The 24,406-nt window shown below is 40.4% G+C and overlaps 2 protein-coding genes across 2 annotated transcripts in view; both read right to left on the bottom strand.

Moving 5' to 3' along the window:
• Positions 1-9,284, bottom strand: part of CC2D1B (coiled-coil and C2 domain containing 1B) — a 28,169-nt gene extending 18,885 nt beyond the window's left edge. The window contains exons 1-6 of the mRNA XM_057367037.1: positions 9,219-9,284; positions 8,806-8,910; positions 5,710-5,851; positions 2,881-2,996; positions 2,014-2,133; positions 785-922 (exon numbers count right to left, since the gene is read on the bottom strand). Of these exons, the coding sequence (XP_057223020.1) occupies positions 785-922; positions 2,014-2,133; positions 2,881-2,996; positions 5,710-5,851; positions 8,806-8,871 (582 nt within the window). The 5' untranslated portion in view covers positions 8,872-8,910; positions 9,219-9,284. The remainder of the gene's footprint in view (positions 1-784; positions 923-2,013; positions 2,134-2,880; positions 2,997-5,709; positions 5,852-8,805; positions 8,911-9,218) is intronic.
• A 467-nt stretch (positions 9,285-9,751) lies between these two features.
• The window catches only part of ORC1 (origin recognition complex subunit 1), a 15,772-nt gene continuing 1,117 nt past the window's right edge, over positions 9,752-24,406 (bottom strand). The window contains exons 2-17 of the mRNA XM_057367033.1: positions 23,812-23,916; positions 23,288-23,415; positions 21,969-22,138; positions 21,403-21,784; positions 20,450-20,747; positions 19,618-19,722; positions 19,084-19,258; positions 18,397-18,503; positions 17,623-17,724; positions 16,970-17,141; positions 14,728-14,835; positions 13,812-13,961; positions 12,518-12,637; positions 10,913-11,079; positions 10,598-10,685; positions 9,752-10,111 (exon numbers count right to left, since the gene is read on the bottom strand). Coding sequence (XP_057223016.1) covers positions 9,917-10,111; positions 10,598-10,685; positions 10,913-11,079; positions 12,518-12,637; positions 13,812-13,961; positions 14,728-14,835; positions 16,970-17,141; positions 17,623-17,724; positions 18,397-18,503; positions 19,084-19,258; positions 19,618-19,722; positions 20,450-20,747; positions 21,403-21,784; positions 21,969-22,138; positions 23,288-23,415; positions 23,812-23,900 — 2,556 coding nt within the window. The 5' untranslated portion in view covers positions 23,901-23,916 and the 3' untranslated portion in view covers positions 9,752-9,916. The remainder of the gene's footprint in view (positions 10,112-10,597; positions 10,686-10,912; positions 11,080-12,517; positions 12,638-13,811; positions 13,962-14,727; positions 14,836-16,969; positions 17,142-17,622; positions 17,725-18,396; positions 18,504-19,083; positions 19,259-19,617; positions 19,723-20,449; positions 20,748-21,402; positions 21,785-21,968; positions 22,139-23,287; positions 23,416-23,811; positions 23,917-24,406) is intronic.

Raw genomic sequence — 24,406 nt, 5'->3', positions numbered from 1 at the left:
ACTGGCAGGCAGTGGACCCACAGACATCTTMCTTGTGCTTCCCCTCCCCTGAGCTGGCCTCAGTTGTTCCCTTTGTACCCCGAGACACCTGGTACCCCGTGAGCCATTACATCCTCCCCCAGTACACAGCTCTGGGCTGCAATTGCTGCTGCCTGAGGTGATACAGGGGAGCTGCTGAAAGCAACGGGGAGAAAAAGGCCCTGCCCAGCAGTAAACAAGCGCTGCAGCTCACTGCAAGCACGCCACCTGCCTGGAACCATGAGAGGCTGGAAAAACTGCTCTTTGCTGCAGTCCTTAATTGCCTCAATCAAAAATCCTGCTCTAGTCCTCTTCAAGCACAGAGGACACACTCAGGGAAAGGCACCACCTCCCTCTGTCTGACAGAAGTGAGGGGAAGGTTAGTACCTAAGGGAAGGCAGCAGTGATAACTGCATGGTTATGTGCCAGCAAGGCTCCAAAAGTTTGCTTTAAGGTAACACTGAGCAGTCTGCACAGGTCAAAATCAGATCCAGATGCGTGGTCTATCACGTACCACAAACACTGTCTCCAGCTACAGCCTACCATATTCAGCAGAAACAAAGCTGATGCACAAAAGGGAACTAAGTTATACTTKATCTGTGTGTTTGCTGTATCAGGTGGGTAGTCAGTAACAACAAATGTTTTTAACACCAGGCAGCACATTAAAATTTCACTCCCCTATCAACAAACTCACACACCTGGGAAAACCACTTCAGAGAGCTGACTTTGCCTCCCCCTCAGTCATGTCCTGATGGTCCCAACTCACCTTCAGGCCTCTTTCGTATCGCCGTATTTTGGCGCTTTCCCCCGACTCCTTTGCGTTAGAAATCGCTGTCCTGTAGTCAGCAATTCTCCCCTCCAGCGTCTGTTGTAGCTCACTGGTAACAGCAGGAAGTGAGGAGGTCTCAGAAAAAACAATAAAACAAATCAAGAAAACTTATTTCACCCAACTAGACGAGTTTTCCCACMGCACTGAAAAACAAACACTCCTCTTCTACACACACACACACACTGCCGAGGATTGAGAGCGCAGGGAAGGAACAGCCCCTAAAACAGAGGAGCATTTGTGCTGTGCTAACAGCCCCTGGATCCACCTCTGGGCTCTCTCAAAAGCGTCACAGAGAAGAATGGGTGGAGAGACTTGGAAAACTCTCACTCACAGGGTAATTGGAGCCATGTGGTTGACGAGTAGGTGAAGAGAACAGTAAAGTCTCTCAAACCCCACACAACAGAGGGTGTGAAGAGGTATTTTGGCACARATCTTGACTTATTCTTTTCTTATTTTTAAAGCATGCTGGTTTTCTCCCTTCTGGGCTTCAACCTGGTTTTACAACAAGAGCTTTTTTTCCTCCTCCTACAGCCTGGAATTAGTTCAGTGACAGAAGCAGCCTCAGCAAAGCCATGAGCAGCTACTTACAAACTCTCCACAGCCAGAGAGACCCCGCAGATGGCTACTGATGTAATTACTGCCATTATCTCTACAGAAGCCCTCTCAATCCCATTTACTAATGGGCCCAATGTACAAGGGCACTGGAATCTGTGGCACACAACAGAAACATGCAGTGACTGGATTTGACTGCATGAGGACTGGCAAATTAAGCTGAGACAGATAATGTTACTGAGAAAAAAATCCAGAAGTATGTCAGAGATGCTGAGTTATAACATGCCTCATAATTTCAGCACACTGCTCAATACTCTGAGGGGGAAGAYAGGAACTCTGGAAGGCTGAACTGCAGTCTGCATGCTCCTATGTACAGAGGGACAAAACATGCTTGACTCCAATTGTTTACCTCTTCAATTCTATGCTAACATCAAAATTCATCCTGGAACAAAGCAAAAGAATCACCTGCATCCATACAGCACTGATTTCCACAAAGAAAACAGCAGTAGTGTAGTTTTTCCTCCCTTGGAAGACAAGAACTCTCTAGATTCTTGTTAAGCCACCTGACAACAGTGATTTAGCAAAACTGTCAGAAACATGAAGCTCACTCCTACCTGTGATTGCAGTTCAAGTAGTTCATCTTCTGGTTCATCTGGGGATGGCTCTGTTGGTGTCATGTCATCCTCACAGCTTCCTGTCTCACCTTCCTCCCCCAGAACTTCTTGCAACTCTGCCTAAAGTAAAAGCCAACAAAAGGCTCTTCTCAAAATTTTCTTTGTCCTCAAAAGACAAAATAAAATCAAGTCTCAAGATTCAAAACCTTTGGATGGATCTTGAACCCAAGTGAAGAGTCTAAAGTTCTTCTACTCAAGTACTTTTTACATATTATTACATTTTTTATTTTTAAATCAAACTGGTTCCTGGTACCACTGAAAAGCCACACTGCACTCCCACGATCAACACACAAGTTTGTGGTTGGAGATCTGAAGCTGAAGAAATTCAGAGAAGTACTTTTACAAAGATTACACAAACCTAAATTTGAAATTTCCAAGAAGCCTCCACCAGCAGTGGCAGTCAAAACCACTGTTTTACACTGCTTCCCTAAACCCAGCCAAGTTAGATCACYCACTGAAACAACAAAGACTTTCTTGAGGTGTTCTCTCAGGCCAAGCACTGCTTGAAGCAGTAGCAAAAGGGTGGCAGACATCACTTTAAGGAGACTGTCCCTGGCTGCCTTTCACCAGCTGACATGGAATGGGATTCCTGCTCTTCCCCTAATTCTCTAAGACCCTCACACATATAAATGTTAGGAAACTCTCTTATTCTGCTGAGCATGGGGATGGATCTTGCAGAGACATGCATCTAATGGAATGCTTTTGCAGTATTTTAGCTTCTCAAATTAACAGATGTTGTTGCTAAATGCAAAAAAAAAAAAATACAATAAATACATACTAAAACTTTTTGCTAACAGTTACRCATACCAACAGGTCTGTATCTCTCTCCAAGTCTTCATCATCTGCATCTTCCTCCTCATCTTCATTCAGGTCYTTCATACACTCTGCAGCCATCTTTTCAATGTGATCCATGGGCAGAGGAGCTGTAAAAAGAAATCACAAGGAGCCATAAACCCTGAGGAACAGTTATGCAGTCACACAAATCCTAAAGGAGCTGCCACCAGCTGAAAGGGAGCAGCACACTCCCCTCGTGTCCCATATATTGCACAGTGTCATAGGTAAATGAGAGTATATTCATGGATAAAGGGCAAAGACTGGGAAGTGAGCATCCAGGAAAAACAGCACTGGTGTTTCTGCGAGTGACAGKCAAGGCAGGCAGTAAGACACTTGCACATTTTCTGCACTGCTGTCTTATGATGATGAGACTCARTCTTTTCCAAATTTTTCTTGGCTTCTTCATTTTGCAATTTTGCTTCTGGTCTTCATCCTGAAAACTTATATTTAACTCCTCATTGSCAAGTTCTCATCTGTGCTTCATCCTGTGCCCACCACATCTTCCTGAACTATCAGCTTCCTCCACACACTCAAAGGTGAAGCTGTTTGCCCACGAATCCCAACTGTCCATGTAAATGCTACTTCCCTGTGCAAACACATGACTGTGACTCACCAGTGGCAGTAATGGTTGCAGAAAATACAGATCTTCAGGACASAGCTTTACAGTCAGTTTAAACAGATCCATTCACTCCCTGCATTTGCTGAATCAGCTGAAAATCTACCCAGGTACAAAATTGTTTCTGTTCAAATAATCTAATTTACCSTATCAGTGCTTCAATACTTGTACAAAACACTCTGCTCATACATCTGACCCTTAGCAAAACTCTTAGCAACTCAGACTGCAGGCCATATTCAAAGGCAACTGGCTGTGCAGAAAACCCCAGRAGAGGCAAAAAATCTAATCAAGCCTCCTCAGATGGTTTTTCAGCTCTAATCCAGTGCAGCAAGATGAGGCCACAATTTCAAACACATGAGTGGCTGYCCAGCTGGCATTTATCAGAGACAGCAGGGATCTCTGTGCATAAGATATTCCAACAGCACAGCTTTTGCTTCTTGCATGTTCAAGCTGGAGGAGGAGTCCACTTCCCAACAGCCCAATCAGAGCTCTAGGATGGAATCCAGSAGGGAATTACTGCACCTTGTGCTCAGCTAAGAACCAAGCACATGTGTTGTACTGGATCCTTTTTTTCCATCCTATTCTAGACAGGATCTGTTTCTCCCCTGGCCTTACTGCACCTCCTCCTTTCCAGGCAATGACCTGCATCCTGCCCCCACCATGCATTGGGCCAGGTCTCATGAGTCCCCAGTGCCATCTATCCAGTTGTTCATATTCCATGAGTTTTTAACCTACACACTTCCAATTCTAACAGGAAAACAGAACAGCTACACATTAGTTTGGAAAATCCTTTMTGAACCACTCATTTAGAAGGAACAGTAAAGGTTAAGCATAGTAAATGTTAATTTTGCACTGTCTGAAGTTTCATTTTCCTCTTATGGACAAAAAGACTGAAACAACACAATAGGTGACATGAAGGTGAGAGGGGAGTCAGCACTTGAAAAGCTGACAGCAATTCAAGAGTTCCTGACACAGATTCACCCTCAAACCATTATCCTGCATGTTGTAGCCACAAGTAACCTATGTCCAATGGCAGAAGTTCTGTTACCGTGCTTATTTGCACAATTACACTCATTAGCTTTAAGAGTATATGAAAATTTTGAAATCTGGAGAGTGGAAATTAYTTAGAATTTAGTTTCAGATACAAACATGTCTTCTATCATCAGCTACAGTGTTTATAGAGTTGCTTTGCCGAAACATTTCAAAATTCTTCATTTCCCTGCTGCTCTTTGTTACGGGCAAATTACTGCAGAGCTGCAGATAAGGCTGTAGGTGCACTAACGCTCCCTTCCTGCACCTGCTCACACACATGGAATCAAATGTAGGTCCCATTTTCCTTGTCCCACCTCAACCACAGGCTGCCACCTCTCCCTTGCTGTCACTGCAGCTCTCAGACAGGCAGGGATCAAACCTGGCTCAGCTGAAAACCTCCCACAACAACAGAAGTTTATTTTTGCAGATCAGTTCCTGAACCAGCTTGTGCTGCAGCTCCACAAACACGGACATGCTCARAGGCAGAGCATGCTCACTGGAGTGTCCCTCTCAGCAGCAGCCTTGTTTTATGGTAGATTACAGCAATCCCGGAAAACACTGCAGAACTGCAGTACAAACACTACCAGACAAAATTAACAAAYGCCTCAAGTATTAAGAATAGTATTAATCCATTCCAAGAGACACTCTAACCTGCACAACACAAGCTACAGGATTCTCCAAGTATTTGGATTAGTATTTCCCTCTGAAATGGAGATTCAGTTTTGGTTACAGACTCCAAGTAACTAAAAATATAATGCTCATTATGTAAATTCATTCTTCAAACAAAAACAGAAGAACAACCACATGACAAACAACCCACCCTCCACAAGAAACACAATTTCCCTCTGAAATCATCTAGCGCCTACTACACCTTTTTATGACTTCACATGCTAAAAACGCATGTCTTAATTTAGTCATTAAATGGGCCAACCACCACAGATCTTTTTCTTATGTCTACAAGAGCACAAACAAAAAAAACTTTTACATTTGTCATGTAGTAACAAATTAAACTTTTCAAAAGTAAAGGAAAGAGCAGTTGCAATTTCAGCTTCCACCAGCGATGCAAAAGCATTTTAGATAAATCTAAATATTTTTAGATAAATAATATAAATACATTTATTTAAGGTAAATAAAATTCAGACACTTTAACTTACTTTTCCCCTTTGGTTTTRATTTTCCTTCTTTCACTTTTTCTCCTGTGATAGCAGCAAGCTCTGCTTCAAGGTCCCCATCATCCTCACCTTCCTCTGCACCCAGTAACATCTCTTCAGGGTTGAAATCCACAAATAGCCCCAGCTGGAGTCAAGGGAAAATAACAATAAAGAATAATAAAAAAACATACAGTTGGAACAAAGATGACACTCAAAACCATCACTCTGCATGGATTATTTAGACATTTTCATGCATTCTGAATTCTGTTTGTTTTTTTTTTACAACCCACTATCATACCACTTCTATTACCACAACAACGCATACAAGGCATCCATTACTGGTGTAAATAAATCTTAATATCCCACAAATACTCACTTTAAAACTCTATACAAACCATTACTTAAAATCAATCCTATTTAACAGTCTGACATAACAAGGTAAAATAAAATGCTTCACTGAGTCATGAAGCAGATAGCATCAGGGAAGTTCARGGCAGTGCCTGTAACAGCTAAGCTAAAAAATATTCACTCATCACACACAACAGGTCTGACACGTGTAAACTGCAGAGACTTCACCCTTATCTCCTGGAGAAGCTGCACTTACATACACAGAACTGTTCTGTCTTCTTGTCACAGCAGTTTCTAAATCATAAACACACAGAAAGCACACACACAAATCACAGCCATTGAAACCCAGCAATGCCCACACTCCACTGGAAAAAAACCATCAAACTGGCTGGCACAGATCAGCTTAGTGATAACATCTCAGAGAACAGCATTAATAACAGTAATCAGAATTTCACAGTAGGAGTTATCAGTGTATTGTGGCAAAACATTCCAAAGGACATCAAAGAAATCTCTGGGGTCGTAATCTAAAAGGTGTTCTTTTAAAATGCCCTTTTATCACAGTTTTTGTATTTCTGGTTAAGATACTAATGGCCTCAGAAAAAACGACATTTTTATCTGAMGTATGCTAGGACTTTTTATAAACATGAATTGACYRAATTAGATTCATCCTACGAGGCAGRGGAAGGTTTCCCCAGACTTTTCCAAAGCACAAGCCCCTGCTGGTTTATTGATCCTCACATGGCCAAGGAGGCAGCACTTCAGCATCTCTCCAGCACAGGAAGAACCATCAGTTGTCATAATTCTGAGGGTTAACAATATCCTTCTGTCTCAAAGGTCTGAAGTGCYGCAAGAAGCTGCCTGTCAGTTTATAAATTAATGTAATAAAATTCTTTTWTTTAACCAAGTAGGAATCAAGGTGCTGGTAGCCACTGCCCTAAAATACTGTGCCCCTCTTTAGACCATTTTATAATCCCAACGGAGGATGTGAAACACAGCTGAGAAACACTGATTCCAAGGACCAGCAACAGCATACAAAACAAGCAGGTATTTGTWTCTTAGCTCTGATCCTGCCCTTGACATTCCACAAGGCATGGGGCAGATCAGTCAGCCACCCTCTGCTTTATCCATCTCCCAGCTGTAAAGCAAAACCAATGYATTCAAAGTCTTGGCTAGAACTGAAAGGAGGTCAGGACAAGATTTAAATAGGAAATATTTATAACGGTGATCTAAAGAGTCAAGCTGTATGGAACACACATAGACCTATCACAAATCTGCAGAATGGATCAAGAGCACAGAGGATCTGTTCATTAYCACAGGGCAAGAGTGGACAGTGAAGTTACTGCAGTAATCAATGAAGACAAGAACAGAACCCAGCAGCTCCAGCTCAAAGTCCCAACCCACTCAATAAGGCATACTTCCAATGAAACTAGTAGTGAAGAAATGTTTAATAAATAGGAAAAAATGAGCTATAAAAAACTTGCAGTTGACACACTAAACAACAAAAGACCAGTTTAAACTGAATTAATTCGAAAGCAAACAAGCCATTTGCTACAACAAACAGTCATCCATGCTGTAAGACAGGCTGAATAATTAACTTTATTGAATCAGAAATTAGTAAAATACATTAATCAGATCCTTTATTTATTCTCCCTCTTTTCACTGTGAGGTTTCTATTTTTTTCCCTGGAATGAGGAAAGGTATTTTCACCTTTTATCTTCTCMCCTCCTCAAATGAACTAAGATATATGCTACCTCTCCCTCTGAGAAATGCAAACTTTCACACTGAAGCCATGGTAACATGATGGATCACTAACYACAGCATTCTACCTTCAGTATGAGAATACTACTTCCTAAGAAATCACCAAAAGAGAAAAYCTTAGCTATTTTCTCTGTGATAATATCTTGTTCCAATCCCTTTCCACATTTCTCTATATGCTTACCAGTTATTCCACCTGTTACTTGCCCCTATTCTACCTTCAAAAGTTCCTGAAATTCCATTCTGKTTCTAACATATTCTTTACCTCTAAYTACACTGTTTTTCTGTCACTTTTCTACCCAGAATTTTGCCTTGACTGTATATTTCTAATTTTGACACTGTTGCCTGACTTCCTACACCTGCCAACCATGACTAAACCACGTTTATCTCCAAAGGACTTCTGAAACTACATCCAAAGGTAAATAAGTATGGAAAAAAAACAAACCCAAACCTATTTAAATTCACTTTTAGCTATAGGAAAGGGACACAGGCTTATCAGTCTGCAAGAAAAAATGACTATACACAGGGAAATTAACTGTCTGTTGCTTAGCACCTTAATATTCTCCCATTGTATGTACCTGCACTCGTTATTTGATATTCTGGTATTCTTGTTTCTGTTTTCTTAGAGATGTAAGGAGAACCTCCRCAGAGTTACTGAAGTTATTATTAAATCTCAACGTAGCTGGGCTAAGAAAATACTGTAAGCATGAGTCATGAGGTCTCATGCAAAGATTACAGCATTACAACACTGTGCCTTCCCTGCAAGACCTCCACTGCTGCCTATCAGATATTTACTTAAAGAATGCATTAAAGGAGAAGGAAGRATAACAGGCACCACAATCTAAATTCTTCCATGATCCTCCAATGTTATGAACACATGGCAGATTSTACAGCAAAACAGCAGCAGATCTGAACGAGACTATCCTGAGGAGCAGTAGGAGTAGGTTTCCCTGCCTGCTCTGCAACCACATCTCCCTGGCCCTTTGCCCTCCTTACCTGCTTTGCAACTGCAGCTCCCTGGCCCTTTGCCTGAGGGCTCTTTTTAGGTCTTCTGCCAAGCATGTTGGTTCATGAATTTCAGCGGACTGTGTCTCTAAGGGACTGAGAGCACACAGAACTTAAAGTCAGCGCCCTGCCTGTCCCAAGGCACAGCCCACCGCACGAAGGCAGGCGGCGCGACCCCTCAGCTTCCCSGGCACCCCTCACAGGACACCCCCGCCGTGAGGGAGGCGGGGCAGCGCCGCGGGACGCGCTCRGCGGGGCCCTGCGAACCCGGCCCGGCCGCACCCGCGCTCCGCCCGGCCGGCTCGGCGGGACCCGGCGGCCAAGGGAGGGGCCGCGGGGGCGATGGCCGAGAGCCGCGCAAAGAACCGCGGTGGGGCCGCCCGGCAGAGCCCGGCCCCGCTCACCTCTGCTCCCGCCCGTGCGGCCGCAGCTCCCGCCCGGCGCGGCTCGGGGAGGGCCCGCCCGCGGCCCCGGCGGCAGTGCGGCTGCGCGAAGGGGCGGGCCCGGCCCGCAGCCACGGCCCCGCCGGGGGGTGTCCGAACCGACCCCCTGCACACACCGGCAACACCGGGGCCGCTGCTCGGAAACAATCCTTGGTATTGATCGACCAGAAAAAGAGTTGGGGATTTGAATGGCACAATTTGTGCGGTATTTTGACAGTCTTCTCCATTCCTGAGTCTGGACTGCAAACTCAAAGTTCTTTTTAATTATTTTAGTAATGAAAGTTTAAGCCCAGTTTAACACAACCTTTCGTTGAGTATAAAAGTCAATGAGGAAAACTTAAGAGTCTTAACATGAGTTTTAACAAAAAATAGCAATGCAAGCAATCCATTTCAAGTAATCCATTTCAAAGAMTCCATTCCAAGTYCATRCACCTCAGTTRAAAGRGGACCGGTTAMCAGCTCTTAGAAATGTCTAAAAACAAATAGTTTGAAATATTTAAAATGCTTTGAAATCAATTCTTTATTATCAAAAGGAGTGCATTAAGTAAGCAAAGCATTTTAAAAAAATACATTTTGCTATTTCCATTTTATCAACAATTAATTAAAATAGATGGTATTTAAAATATTTATACATACTAAAAGCAATAAAATCTTTTACTTTATTCCTCCCTGAGTGCATACATRACATCATCCTGGCTGAGGTTCAGTCGCACCCGCACATGCAGATATTTATTACTGGCCTCTACCAGCAAGAGCCKGCAGGCACCAAGTCTGGAACAAATTGCCATAATTTCTGACACTGTAGGACTCTGCAGGCCTTCCATCCTGCACAAGGCCACGTGGTGCCGGTAGACCTGTTGGAAAAAAGAAAGGGACACAGGTTATGTTTACTGCCTGCATGCCAAAGTGACAGAGAGAAGCTTTCTTCCCCCACATCCATGGGAGGGGAGCTAAAACTAGCTCCACCCTGTTCAAATGCTGTAATTTTATATAAAAATGTTTAGAACTGTATAAATATCTAAGCATTAATATTTAGCTTCCACACAACTCATGACTACTCTGCAGTCTTCACAGTTTTGCTGGCWGCAAGCATTTTATGGGTCTACTAAAAAACTTCTAGTGATTCATCTGCCTCTATTGAGAAAAACAGTGATACACAAATTGAAATCAACTTTCAGTTTTCCTCCTTGGACTGTTGCCTGATAATTTCAGGTTGTTTTTTATTTTTTTTGTGATAAAGTATGTTAGGGTAGAAGCATGAGAYGCTTTAATATGCAAAGAAAAAGAAAAATCACTTTGTGATCCAGATCACTGGTAACATGACCAAAAAAGCCCCATACCTGTTGAACTGTTGCCTCCTCAACTCCTGCCCTGCGAAACTCTGCTAAAATTGCTTTCAAGAAGATTTGTTCATGCAATGAAGCATTCCTGAATCCAAAACAAAACAGAAAAAAAATCCATTTGTGAAGGTGAGAAYCTATGAAACATCAGAAGGAAGTCTGGAAGGGAAATTGCTTGGGAACAACATATCTGAACACCAGGTGGGCAGCGTATGTCACACCTGACCATTATATTACAGCCTACAACTCTGGCATCACAATGCTTTTTAAAAAYGAAAGCTGTTTAARAGACAAAAGCAAAGGAAATGTTTTTACCTGATTGCATTGACATATGGTGATGAAAACATTTCATCTATGGCGTCAGTCACGTGGGACATCCTGACAATCTCCGGGGTTCTCTTCTGCCTGGCAAACTCGCAGATCTCTGTGGCTCTCCTGCAGATGTCCAGGCACCGCCGGGCATCCCCGGACAGCGCTGCCACCTGCAAGTGAATGTGACAGATTYCTAACAACATTTCCTATGAGCTGGGAGAAGTTTACCAGAAATCAATAGACAAACAAAACCCAAACACTCTGAGCATCCAACGGGAGAGAAGCATCTCTGAACTACCTTACTACAAATCCAAAACCTCAACAACCTTATTGACCAAAACCAACAGAGGCAACTCTCCCACATCCCCACCCTGATCTGGTCATCACAAATTCAAGACTGAACTTTATTCAATAATCACAGAAGTCAGAGGTTAAAAAATAAAATTAAAGGTGAGCAATTCACTTCCACACCAAAAGCTTTCAGAAGTATCAGCTTAATTTTTTACCATAATCCAGGTTCATGCAGAGGGAAAAAAAAAAAAAAGCAGGGGGTGGCTATGACACAAAAACAAACCTCCTCGGTTTTTCTATCCTCATTAAAATACTGATTTTRAGAGTTCTAATAATTTTAGACTGTCTCAAAGAAATATCTGGGATAATCAATTTACAATTACAAGTGCCTGCAATTTCTGAAACAAAATACTTATTAAAACCCCAATTGTGCTTTACAATTTTAATAAAGCTATGAACAGTCACTAGATGTAGTACCAGCCTGGTGTTCCCAGTAGATGTTGGTAACATACAAGAGCCCTAAAACCCAGCTGGGGCCAAGAATGAGAAACCCTTTAGAAAATCTAATTGCAAGGTATATTTCTGTATTTTCTAAAGAAAAATCATGCTAGCAAAACACTGCAATTATTCAATCTGCAAAACTGTCACTATTATTCTTACAGAAAGGCGGTTCCTTCACAATAAAACATCACTTATATTTACTTCTGACACATTTATGAGCACTCTTTTTTAATTCTACAATGATGCTGGATGTTTTGACATAATTTTAATAGATTACTTTAATATAGAGTTGCGAATACAACATATTAGCAATGCACATACCTCAAACTGAGAAGCTACTGATCCCCAGTGAATTACTTATTTTTTTGCAACTGAGTATTAAGACCTGCAAACATAACAGGTACTATCTATTATGCCAAGATACTAAACATCTTGAGAAAGAAAATGAACATGGTTATTTCCACTGCCACTGGCATGCTGTCTTTTTCAGGATTCTCCAATGACTCACATTATGCTAAACAGTGGAGACAGTTGACATCTTATCATCATGCATTATCACGACTCTTGTTGTCATGCCTTCAGCTCTTGGAATATGCTKCTGCCTTCTCAGAGTAGGTGGGAAAAGCAAGGACAGTGCTCTAGCAATGTCTTCTGAGAAAATACCCTGAATAATGAACTGCTACTTGTGCCCYACTTGCCTCCATTACAGAACAAAACAACAGAACCAAGTCTAAGAGCTGTTACAAAACTGTCCTTGTTCTCCCCACACTCTTTACCCAGTGCAACATAAAGGACTTTTATCTGCTCTGTGCTCACCTTTCTGGAAACCAGCTGAAYTGCATCCTCTTCAAATGCCTTCACACCCTTCAGTCTGGATGAAACAATTTGCTGTAACTGTTTGTAGGTGTAGGGCTGAAAGGACATTCTGGTGAGGCCCTACAATAAATGACAGCACAGTGAGAAATGTTTGTGGTGCTGGAAAACGCTCAACTGCTCAAGCATGGCCTATATGGCTGGTTTTACTTTTTCTCATAGGAGCAATCAGTCTTTTACATCCTTTCCCTCCAAGTGACATGTTTTCATATTTGTGAAATAAATGTACAAATCCACAAAATTGTGACCCAGTGAGGATCAGTGGCTGGATCTTCCCACTGAAAGGCCTGAAAAGCAAGTCCAGATGCTATTAGAATTCAAATTTATCTGATAAAACTTTTAAACAAATCAGAGATCCCAAATGCAAAAAAAAATTATTACATCTGTCTATATATTATTTTTTAATACAGTAGGAAAAAAATATGTCTCCTCTAGCAAATCTGTGTGTGTACTGACTTCTGGTTAGCCATCAGCCAAGAATTAAAAGTCCTCTTCTGGTCAAGCTAATAAGAACTGCTCTCAGATGAGGACAATCTGTTACAGATGGTGCATGGCCTTTCATACCCTACAGGAGACATAAGTTTTGAATTTCTTATGCAAAACTCTTCTCTTGTGACTATATGGACTCAGCTGATCTGGAGTGGGCTTAGTAGGTGGGGGAAAGCAATTCACACCCTGTGGAGCTGTTTTTGAGTCATGGAAGGATAGAGGCATAGAGCACTGCTTTTGCAAACCACTTTTCAGAGCTGTGATGAGATGACCTAGGAAAATGTATTCAAAACAAGTGGAGAGTGCATCCAATTTTCTTTGTTGGATACCTTTATATAATCTACCAGCTGATGATGACAAATAGGGAAGTAGGTGCCTGGAATGAAAGGGGAAAGAAGCAAAACCAGAAGAGAATTCTTCTGAACTCTAGAGTAAGCAGTTTAACCATGAAGCCCARCATTTGATTATCCAGATCTTAATATATTTTAAGACATTCATATTCTTATTTCATTCTTACAAGAACACAGTGTATGTACACAGCATAATATCTGATTAGCAAAGAAGCTCCTCAACTTACATTGCTGAGATTTATGTGTTCATTATCAGCCCTCTAGAGAGGGAATTATAAAAAACATTGTTCAGCTTCTGATATAACCAATCCTACTTTTTTCCCTAGATTGCTTTGATTGCATCCAGTATTTAATCTGTTCTTATCTTATGGCATAGCAACAGAACTGCTAAAACATACCAGCCTGCTTGCTACTCTGTTCATCATGATTCTCTCTGGCAAGTCCATGGTGTTGGCAATGGCCAGGATGATTAACTTGGAGTGCTTTTGGGTTGGCCAGTCAAATAAGTTGTACATCACATTCTGTTTCCGGGTCCACAGCAGATCAAGCTGCAGAGGTAAAACAAGAAGAATCAGACTGGAAAAAAGAATGGCCTTTTATTTACAACTCCTGATGGGGGTTTGAGAACCAGCTCTGCCACAGAGGACTTTTCACATGATTCTGAACAAGCTGTCTGTGTTGCCTTTCCTTTATCCATCCACTAATAGGACTGCATTTTCTGAATTGGAGCTCTAATCTGTTTTGGAAAAGCACAGTCCTGCTGGATGCTTAACAGTATTAATCACAACAGTGATTAGGCAGCTGGAGTTTTAAAACACTACTGTGATGCTAATGYTACATCTAACAAGATTCAAAGACCCTCCAAGTGAGAACCTGAATTAGCTWACAGCAAAAGTAAGAGTGCATTTGGTTATTAGTGAACACAGCATATTCAAGGTTTTTCAAAATTGGGTATGACTTATTTCTCTGTGAGTTTTCCCATTGGAAAAGTAGCAGGTTCCAGACAAAATAAAGTAGAATCCTCTGGTATTAAGAACTCAACAAACGAATTATTCCATGTCTTGGAATAACAAAACATAAAACCAGTTTGAAATCCAAGGCAGAGAACAACATGGCAACAGGATACTCAGACTTTTTAGGAAACTGAATTTAAATAGGTAAGAGGAACTATTTGTGTCTCCCCTCTCCTAAGTCTATTCCTGTTACATCACATGTGATACAGTCAAAGCATACATAACTTGTCTTTTTCCCTCCTCCACAAACTCATTTCTCAGAACACTTGAMGGAAAGAAAACAAAGGACTCTTTGCCTCACCTCATCCACTACAAGCACTGTGGTCTTCCTCTTTGGCCCAGGTGTACTGAACAACTTTGCCAGCAGTACTGCAGCATGGGTTGCTGTCACCTTCTGACCTGTCAGGAACTGCACAAACATTGAAGGTTAATCACACCAAACCCCTGGAAATACAAAGTTTGAATCCATTCAGTTCTGCCTTTYCCTAACATTCAACACCAAACATCTGGATTATTTTTCCCATGGGGAAGGGAAAAAAAAAGAAAAAGTAGCTCATAAGACACTCAGGTCTACCAAGAACTGCWCAAGAAGAAGAGAAACAAAACAACACATAACTAAACAGAAAGACCAATATAATTTTCTGCAATTTGTCTTAGAATCATTAAGAAATCCTGAACCCACCCAGTGTAGAGGGCTCTAAACCCAGCATATCTCAAGGGTATCTCTGWATGTACACACCTACTGAAAACCTAAGTCAGCTGACAAGAATAGCCTGAATTCAATAATCTTGGACTCCTATTAAAATTTTAATGAATCATCAGCAGGATCTATAATTAAATTTRTTCAACTGTGAGCTAAAAAAATACCTGCAATACCTTTTGCAATTATGTGGCAGAACAGATGAGCTGACTGTACATTACCTCTTCCCTTGCAAGTCCAAAGATATCCAGAAATCAAASCATGACATTTCAAAATTACACTGATGCTGAATCAATTGTTCATCATAGTTCAAAGTCAAGCMATAAAGCAAAATGGAGAYTGCATTTGARAACTCTATTTCTTTTCTAAAATCAYRYAKAAATCTGAGATTTCAYAATTATATAACAAGCCAGAGCATGACATTAATGTATAATGTACTTTTGTTTCATGTTTCCAGTTCAGTYAGGACAGTGTGAATCAGTCACAGGAAGCAGTTGCATCCCAGAAAATCCTGATTCTACAGCTCTGGAGCTGGGTCTCCAATATACCACAGTTCAGTCACCGTGGTGGAAYTGGACACTTGCTGTACCCAAATATTTAACCTTATTTCTTTCACCTGTCCACGGCTTCCAGTCCCTGTTCTATCTCTATAAATCTTCCTACAGCAGTGAGGTAACTGCAAAAGGGAAGCTCCAGGGTTTGCTTCAGCCATGCAAAGAATCATCAGCAAACTGGAGCTCGGCCTGCAGCAATCATAAAAGCAGCCTTGCTCTTAGCCAGGGTACTTAAATGGTAGCTGAGGCAGAAGGAATCATGTGACTTTGTACTCCCTGAAGGGTGCTTAACTGGGCTAGCTTTGAGTTCAGGACCTGTGGGRGACAACAGATTTTATTTCCAAAGGCCTATTCTTTATTCATTTTATAATTTCATGCTGAATGAGACAGGAACAAAGGATGTTAAAATACATTCACACTACCATGAAATAAGGTAATTGTCAGGAAGCCTTGCACTAGGCTCAAAAAACAGTGGCCTGGTTTCAGCAAATGCCTCTGCAAGACATGGTCTSTGCTGGTTTGAGGAAAGAAAGCAAATATGCAAATTTAACTCCCAGCTATGAGGATAGGACATTAGAAAACTAATGTATGTCACTCCCTTCTTAGAAAGATGATRTCAGACTTAAATAAATGGAGCAGAAGTTTATATGAAAATGGAACAGATGCTTCAGGAAACCATTTGATTTCCAGGTCACTGGCCTAAAGTTAGCCTAGACCAAGAAAGCTCTTGAGCAGTTACTGTCTAATGCCTCCTGGGTGATCTTAATCCAGTCCTCAAAAGATTAATTCACACCCATACAACATAAGCCCAGGCAGTAGKCCCAGATGGATGCTGCAGACTCGTTTGTTATGGATATCAGAAATACACTTTTGCTGACAGGGATGGCCCCCCCTTAACTGAATTACTATTATAACTAACCAGTTAACCATTAAGACACCCCCAGAAATTATTCTACTGCTACACTGACTTTCAGAGTTGTCACCTTAGTAGCTGTTTAAGCAGATGTGCAGAAAAAGTTACATTATGGGAAAATCTAAAAGGCTGATTTAGATTTTTCTTAGATGAGTAGATGCAATAAACCAGGCCATTTCTCAGCCATTACCTTTAGCCAAGAAGTTGGCTAAGGCCCTAAATTAATTATTTTCTGATCTGCTCTAAGATAAAAGCACAGTCTCTTAGAGGGACTTGGAAGTACTAATAAGTGCCTTGAATACTAAAACATGTAAGGATCTGATGGTAAAGCACAGTATCTCTTCTTTCAAAGAGCCACTGAGAAGGCTTTATTTACCTCTAATATCTGCACATAGGCTTGGTGAGGGTCTGTCAGCTTCATGCCATTGATCTCCACACACTGGAATGGTGGCAGTTCATCATTTTCTGCAGCTTGCTGAAGACACCGAATTACTTCATGAACAGTTGCAGTTTTACCTGTTCCAGGCACTCCAGAAATGTACATGCACCTACAAAAGGAGAACACCCCTTCAGCAGCCTGAGCAAAATGGTAACACTCTTGGGATTAATGAGCTGGAATTCCTGACCTCTGACAMAAGTCTTGAATACTCCTCTGTCACTTCAGGCAATTCCCTATATTTCAGTTACTTTATCTGCAAACTGGGACACAACACATTGGAGGATCATGAGGATTTTTATCATTACTGCAACAATTAACCTCAAATATTTTATAAATGTAATTTACCTCTTTAAAAAATAATTTCACGGACATCTAAAATTGACTAGTTATATTCTGGTCTTTAATTTGAATCTGCAGAATAAATAAGCTCACACTAYTTCTATGCACAGCACCACTTAAGGAAGAGAAATACCAGGAAAAKTGAACTAGGAGCTTAAAATGATTATAACTTTTAAAATATAGTGTTTATCATTTGACTGCTGTTATACCACAGGCAGATGTAATCTTGGTTACAGTCTTGCCAAACTCACCCTCCTGTGCCATCAATAAGCTTGCTTTCCACAAAGTTATAGATATCCTGGAATTCTTCCTCACGACAAGGCAGAGATTCTGGGATAGCAGAAACATGCAGCCTTTAAATTTAAAAAAAAAGAAAAGAAAAAGAAAATTGAAATTGCAGTTCTCTCTGAAGAACTGATGCTCACCTTTCACAGCTGTGTGGAGTTTTTCAAATATATCTTTACATGCTTTTAAGTCTGACCATCAACGTCAAGTGTCCCAAAAGAAACAGCCCAGTCTCTCTCTATATACTCTTAATTTATACAGCAATAAAGATCTGTTTCAATTGACAGACTATTTGTGCAGAGGGAGAATAAAACAGGAGATACTGCTTATAGGAAATAGAACTAAAACCCAGTTTGAAAGACAGTCTTTCTTTTTTTTTTTCCACTGTAAAGACCTACAGTGATATCTGCAAAGCTTTTTCACACACCAAAAAGAGACAAATATTGTACCTTTACAATCTAAAGCTCATCAGAGAGGATATTTGTTTTTCTAATGTTGCAGAGAACAAAGATACCTAGTTCTGAAGAACTCAGCATGGACTGGCTATAGTAATTTAAAATTGTGAAGGTAGTATTGTAAATCTAGTATAGTAAATTATTAAAGGCTCTTCTTGTATCAGAACACCATGCATTTTAACCAATTTTATTCAACATAATAAAGATGAAATTCCCTATTTCAGCACAATCTACTGCTGTGCACACCTGATGCAAAAAAATATGATTTTCCTGAGCACAAGTTACCTTAATCTAGCTTCTTCCAGTACACTAGCTGGTTCCTGGGCTGCCTGGATGCGCCTGGGAATCTCTGGAGTTGCATTCCGGGGTGTTCTGGGTGTTCTTGATAAAGGCTGCAAGGAGAAATTACAACCTCAAGCAGATTTTCTACAAACAACAATTTCTGTTGGAAACAATCCATTCATACAAGTTTCTTAAACATTACTAATGCCAGAGTACAAACAATCCATTCATACAAGTTTCTTAAACATTACTAATGCCAGAGTACAAGATGAAGAGAGAAACACTACATAGGGAATTACCAAACAGGCCTTATGGTGTTTTCTTCCTAAGAGAAAAAGGAAACTGGAAAGGGGGTGGTGACAATTACACCTATTAACTGTCTGGAGAATTTTTGAGTGGTTAATCCTTTTCTGAAATGCTGTGTTACAAAATGATCTGTTTCTTAAGAAAGGCAGCKGAGCCAGTTTTTTCCCTGTTTAGGCTAGTTTTCTAATCAATATTGTCACAATATTCACAACATGCAAATGGCATACATTTGCATAACTTACTGATATCAAAGATTAAATTAATYCAGATAATGCTACATTAAAAGCTAASGGGTTCAGATACYTAACTCTGGTACACATGMATCAAGCATTCAARTAACTGCCTCAGAAATGATAAAAAYAGGTCTTTTAYATGGAACCTTACAGTTTTCTTTGGTGTCTTTGCAGGAGTGTGAACTGCAGATTTCCTTGAAGATTTTGGGGTGCTGGATTTAGTTTTCTTTTCKGGTGTACAAGGCACATCATCATCCTCCTCTTCCTCACTACTTGAAGAGTAGGAACTGTCAGAGCTAGACAGAGTATCTTCCTGGTTCAACACGCTATAAGAAACAGAAATGACTTGAGCTTTAAAAAAATCCCATCCAAGTCTACACATCACAAAGCACCATTTGCACATTTTCAGCTTTTTCTGTAGTTCTTGTATTCAGCAAGCCAATAAGTTTTCCACTTCAGCTCCTACTTTTCCATGGCTTTTTAAAAGAYTGATTTAAAGGAAGTCAGTTTTCTGAAGAACACCAGGAGTCAGCTTTATGTTTCTGAACATAAAAGTTTTTTACCCATGCTGCAATTAAACTATGCTTCTAGAACCATTTGCATTTCAATATTAAGCCAGAGAAGCTCTCAAGGTTTCAAGCTATCAACAGCAATCTAAACAAGAGATCATGGCTGCAGGGTTTACCTGATTTGCTCTGCAATGAGAGCACTTGTTTTCTGTGCACATGTTCTGCGAGAACGAGGGGTCAACATAGGGCTCTGAGTGCTCGGTTTCTGATACCCAACTAAACTGTAAAGAAAGAAAACAAAGCTGGTTGTATTCCCTCTCTTTGCATCACACTTGTAAAGACACAGAGAAGGCCTTTCAAACTTCAGGCTCAATTGTTACACTGTCAGTCCACCATGAATTCTTATTTGTTGTTTACAGATTGGCTATGGCGTGGATACTGGCAGCACAACTTCCCCCCTCTTGCACTGTGCCTTCAATACCTCTTTGCCAAGAAAAACAAAGTATTTGCTGTATTTTGCACTGACAATCTGAAGGGACAGGGGCTCAAAACAGCTGTGGTTTTATTTAACGGAAAAGTAGAGTTTTTTTCCTATTTTTTTTTACTTAAGAGAAAGATGAGGAAAATATTTTCTTTGGGCATCTCTTTGATCTAATCTACAWGAGAATGTATTTTTCTCTTTGTGTTTTGATATTCTTTGGTTGTYTTTCTTACTAGCTCAAAGGACAAATTGAGATGAATTACAGATACTTTAATTATTTGTTGATCCTTCTCAGCAATTCTTTTAGATCTGTACATACTACTGAAATGTCATTACTTATCAATGAAAGGTAAAAATTCTCATGCCATATGGTGACAAAAAAAAAGTGCAAATTCCATTGTTGCATCCACAACAAGGTAGACTTCACCAGCTTTTCTCTCCAGAAGMCTTTCATCAATGTGTTTTAAGAGAGCTTCATACAAATAGAAATCCCATACAAAAACAATGATAAAAACACTGTCACTTACGATATAGTGTCATCTTTCACATGAAGATTCTTGTCTTTTTCACTGAAATCTCTGATTTTAGTGTAKGGGGACAATCGTATTGTGTCACTGAACCTCTGGCAGTCCTCTGCAGTCTCAGATGCTGACTTGGACTTGTCATTGCTGCAGGGGATTTTTGGTGGTGAGCCTAAAATGTCACTTGTGAACTTCACTTTTCTTTTAGTAGCTGATGGTTCTAATGGTGCTACAGCGTCAAAGTCATCATCCAAAAGACCCAAAACTTCACATCCCAGGAGCCTGCCTTTAGATCTTGTAGGACCTAGAAATGAAAAGCAAAATGAACTTTTGCCAGGCTTCAATATGGCTGGTTTGGTTAACTTTCAGAAGACGTGGTACGACTGGCTCAGTGACTGTTGTATAAAAGAAAGAAGGTGAGTATTTCACTCCAGGAACAAGGAACTGCGTTTTCAAAAAGTATGCACTTCCTCTAAAAAATTACTAAATAGAAGACAAACCATTTTTTCAGTTTTCTAACCCACCTCCATCACTTAAAATTTGAATCAGGTTCCACATTGAAAATACTGCATGTTACACAGGATCAAATGTGCTTATTCAACCWGCTCAATGTAAACATTTTAGTGCAYAATTAGTCAGAAGATTAAAGAGAGTGGGACATTCTGAGGTCAAGTTAAGCTGATTGGTAGCATTTCAGTCARCAAACCTTTTAATTTAGATTTATCAGATACAAATAAAGCATTTACAGCAGCAKTTGGACATAGGCAGTACAGTGCTTGAAACAACAGACAAGACAAACAACTGATGTGCTCACAAGGCTTGGGCTGATTCCAAAGCCTGAACAAGGTAAGTAAAAATACTGATGATTGAATGTTACCATTGTTTGAACTACCCAAAATGGAGAAGCACAAAATATAGTACAGAGCTACAGAACAGACAAAATATTGCCATATACATACTGTTTAACTCCAGCTTCTTCCTTGCTGTCGGGGTTTTGATGTCACTATTAGCCACTCGTTGACAATGCCTCTCCTTAGCAAGGGAGGACTTGGAAGCAGAATGTTTTGGCTCTATTTTCATATCAACACTTTTTGGTTTTGTGGCACTCCGAACAAAACTCTCCATCTCTTTTTTCACAGGTGTAAGGTTGTCTGGAGGAATGAATGCTTTTGAAGAGTTTGATATGACACCTCTTKTCTTGCTAGCTTCTTTCAGCTTAGAGAATGTGTCTGGGGACAAAACCTTAAAGCACTTCCCATCCCAAGACTGTTTGACATAGAAAGGTTTTTCCTTGTTTAATGTAATAATAGGCAGTTCCTCATCCAGATGTAGTGGTAGTACCTGCAAAAACAGAAAACACCAAAACACRCATACATTAATGTTTACTGTTAATTTAGAATTCAGCTATTTTCTATTCATAGGTCTCATTACTGTAACTCATGCAATCATTAGTTACTAATTTACACTAYGGGGCAGTTGCTGTTTCTTTCTTCCCTCTCTGTGTAAAAAGGGTTGCAGTACATACCCCGATGCTTTTAATAATGGTCTCTGCTGCTATATCAGTGTCATAACCCAGAATCTGATCCAAAAACACCTCCTGGGGAGAAACCTCTCTTTTAAGCAGCTTCCGTTTGTTCTGAGGTATCTCCTCCAAACGACAGAACCACTGCACAACTGCACGTTTATGCTGAGCACCTGCAACAAGGAGAAACAGTCAGGGAACATGAGTTTTACTGAGTCACAAATAGTGCCACACTTTAGCTGAAATGGCACCAAGCGTAGAGATCCTCCTTGGACACAGGTGAAAAAGCATCTGATAAAGAGACTGCAATTCCCATTTTCAAGGCTAAATTAAAATGTCTGAGTTGAGAATTTCAGTGGGCTAAGGTAACACCTACACAGGTCTAAATCACAAAATCCTTGGAGGCCAGCTCCAGACCACCAGTTCCCTATCATAAGCAAAGASGTTCCTTATTTGCATGGATATGATCTCCTCAAACCCTGTTAACTAAAAGCAGTGACATAGAAGGAGAACTGAGAAATTTCAAGACGTTATTTGTAGCGCCATTTTATTTGCAGAAGCCAGAAACACATTTTTCAGTGGCTGACAAACCAGGGATTATTGCAGATGAAACAATTTGTTTTTAAGGAAGTTTCATGGGTTTCATTCCAGTATGAGAGAATGTTCAGTTGCACTACAAAAAAGTGCATTAGTAAATAAATAAGCTGGAATTATATGTATTTATGTTTAAAAAAAGGTAAAGAAAATAAAAATCCCTCAAAGCATTATTATTATGGCACAAAAAAGAACAAAAGCTATTCAAAGAAATCTTACATAGCCAATGAGTAGCTCCCAATTCAGACTCAGTCTTTGTATCACTCACACCTCATGAGTTACCTTTTCTTATCTATCTCTACAAGGGATAGAAGTAATAATCCCATTTATTCAGCCTTGGGCATTATTGTTAAATTGCCTGATATTTATTAAGATGTAAGTTTAATGGCTGCAGTGCTCTTGCTCCATTTGGATTCTCCAATCTCTACATAAAGTACAAGTTCACATTGTGTTCCTCAAGAACCACTACTTTTAAATTAGACAATTACATAAAATGACTATAAAAATTACAACGTGCTTAAACTTTCCATTTATGTATCAAATTTAGTTGAAATTTGCCATCAGTCCCAAATATTTGGAGAAGCATGTGAGAACAGATGCAATGATTACCAAAACTTGAATGTTCTTAATAAATTAGGCCAGTGACATAGTGCTGCTATCTACACCCACACGAAAAAGGTAACTTTAAAACATTTAACAATTCCTCAGATATATTTTTTTTTTCTTACCATCTTCATATAAATCCACAAGTTGTGCCACGTAAGGCTGATCTGCATTCACCCCTTCAACTAAAATAAAGTCACCAAGTTGTATACACGTTTCTGTTTTGCTGCGTTCTGATGTAATAATAATCCCCCTAGAAAGTGACACACACAGGAAGATTAGGAGAATTTCATACTCTTCAAAATTCAGATATCATTAAACCTGCTGTCTAACAACTTTACAGTTAGTTATGCCCTTACTTGCAATGCTTACAACTTAGTCCCCCRATTAGAAGTTTTCATATGTATTTGAATTAGTTAAAACTTATTCACAGATTTAGTTARATGCTTTTGCTTATACATTATACTRTTTATAATTCAAGAGCTTGGTGACAATGCTGTAGTTATATATATASAGTGTCATGACAAAATGCTCAAAACTTTACTCACATTCTCACTTACTGCCATTTTAACCTAAACGATATAAGAAAGGTAAAGAAACATTCACTGATTAAGTTTCCCTGAGCAAGACAGAAATAAATGTTATTTACTTGTACTGGAAAGTCCTCAGCTTTCTGTCTGAGCTCGCAGGTCTTCCATACCAGGAGTAGGTAAGTTTGCTTTGCTGCCGGGTGTTCATGATTCCCAAGGAAAAGCTGAAACAAATAAACAAACACTTTTTGATTATTATTTAAAAACAAAAAAAAAAAAGGAAAGAGAGGAAGATACAGAGAACTCCTATCAGTTCGTTCAGCGAACTGATGAAAAACGTGGTAGTTGACACAGAGAAGCCTAWGTTCTCCAAAGCCTCGTGACACTCCTCCCAGGGAAGATGAAAAACAGAAAGATGTTTAGTTGCGAATTTTTCTTCCATYCCCCCGCGGCTCTCCGGCCCTCACCGCCACGGCTGTGCCCCCTGTCCGCCCTGGGAAGATCGAACCTCGCTCCGAGCTGGGCGAGACCGTCACCGACCTTTCACTTCCGCTCAATTTTTATGATTCGGTTTCGTTTGGRGTTTTTAAWTTTTTTTTTAAGTATAATTTTCGTCTGGAAGCTCGGGGTAAAGCCACACACAGCCCCCAGTGTCATTCACCGCCCCAGCCCGGGCGGCACATGGCGGCTGAGGGGCCACTGCTCGGGCGGGAC

The sequence above is a fragment of the Malurus melanocephalus genome, unplaced genomic scaffold (genome assembly GCF_030028575.1).
Source record: "Malurus melanocephalus ecotype Western Australia unplaced genomic scaffold, MMel_1.1 scaffold_74, whole genome shotgun sequence".
In the NCBI taxonomy this organism is placed as follows: Eukaryota; Metazoa; Chordata; class Aves; order Passeriformes; family Maluridae; genus Malurus; species Malurus melanocephalus.
Note: the sequence above shows the minus strand (reverse complement) of the source record. Positions and strands in the feature narration are given on the sequence as shown.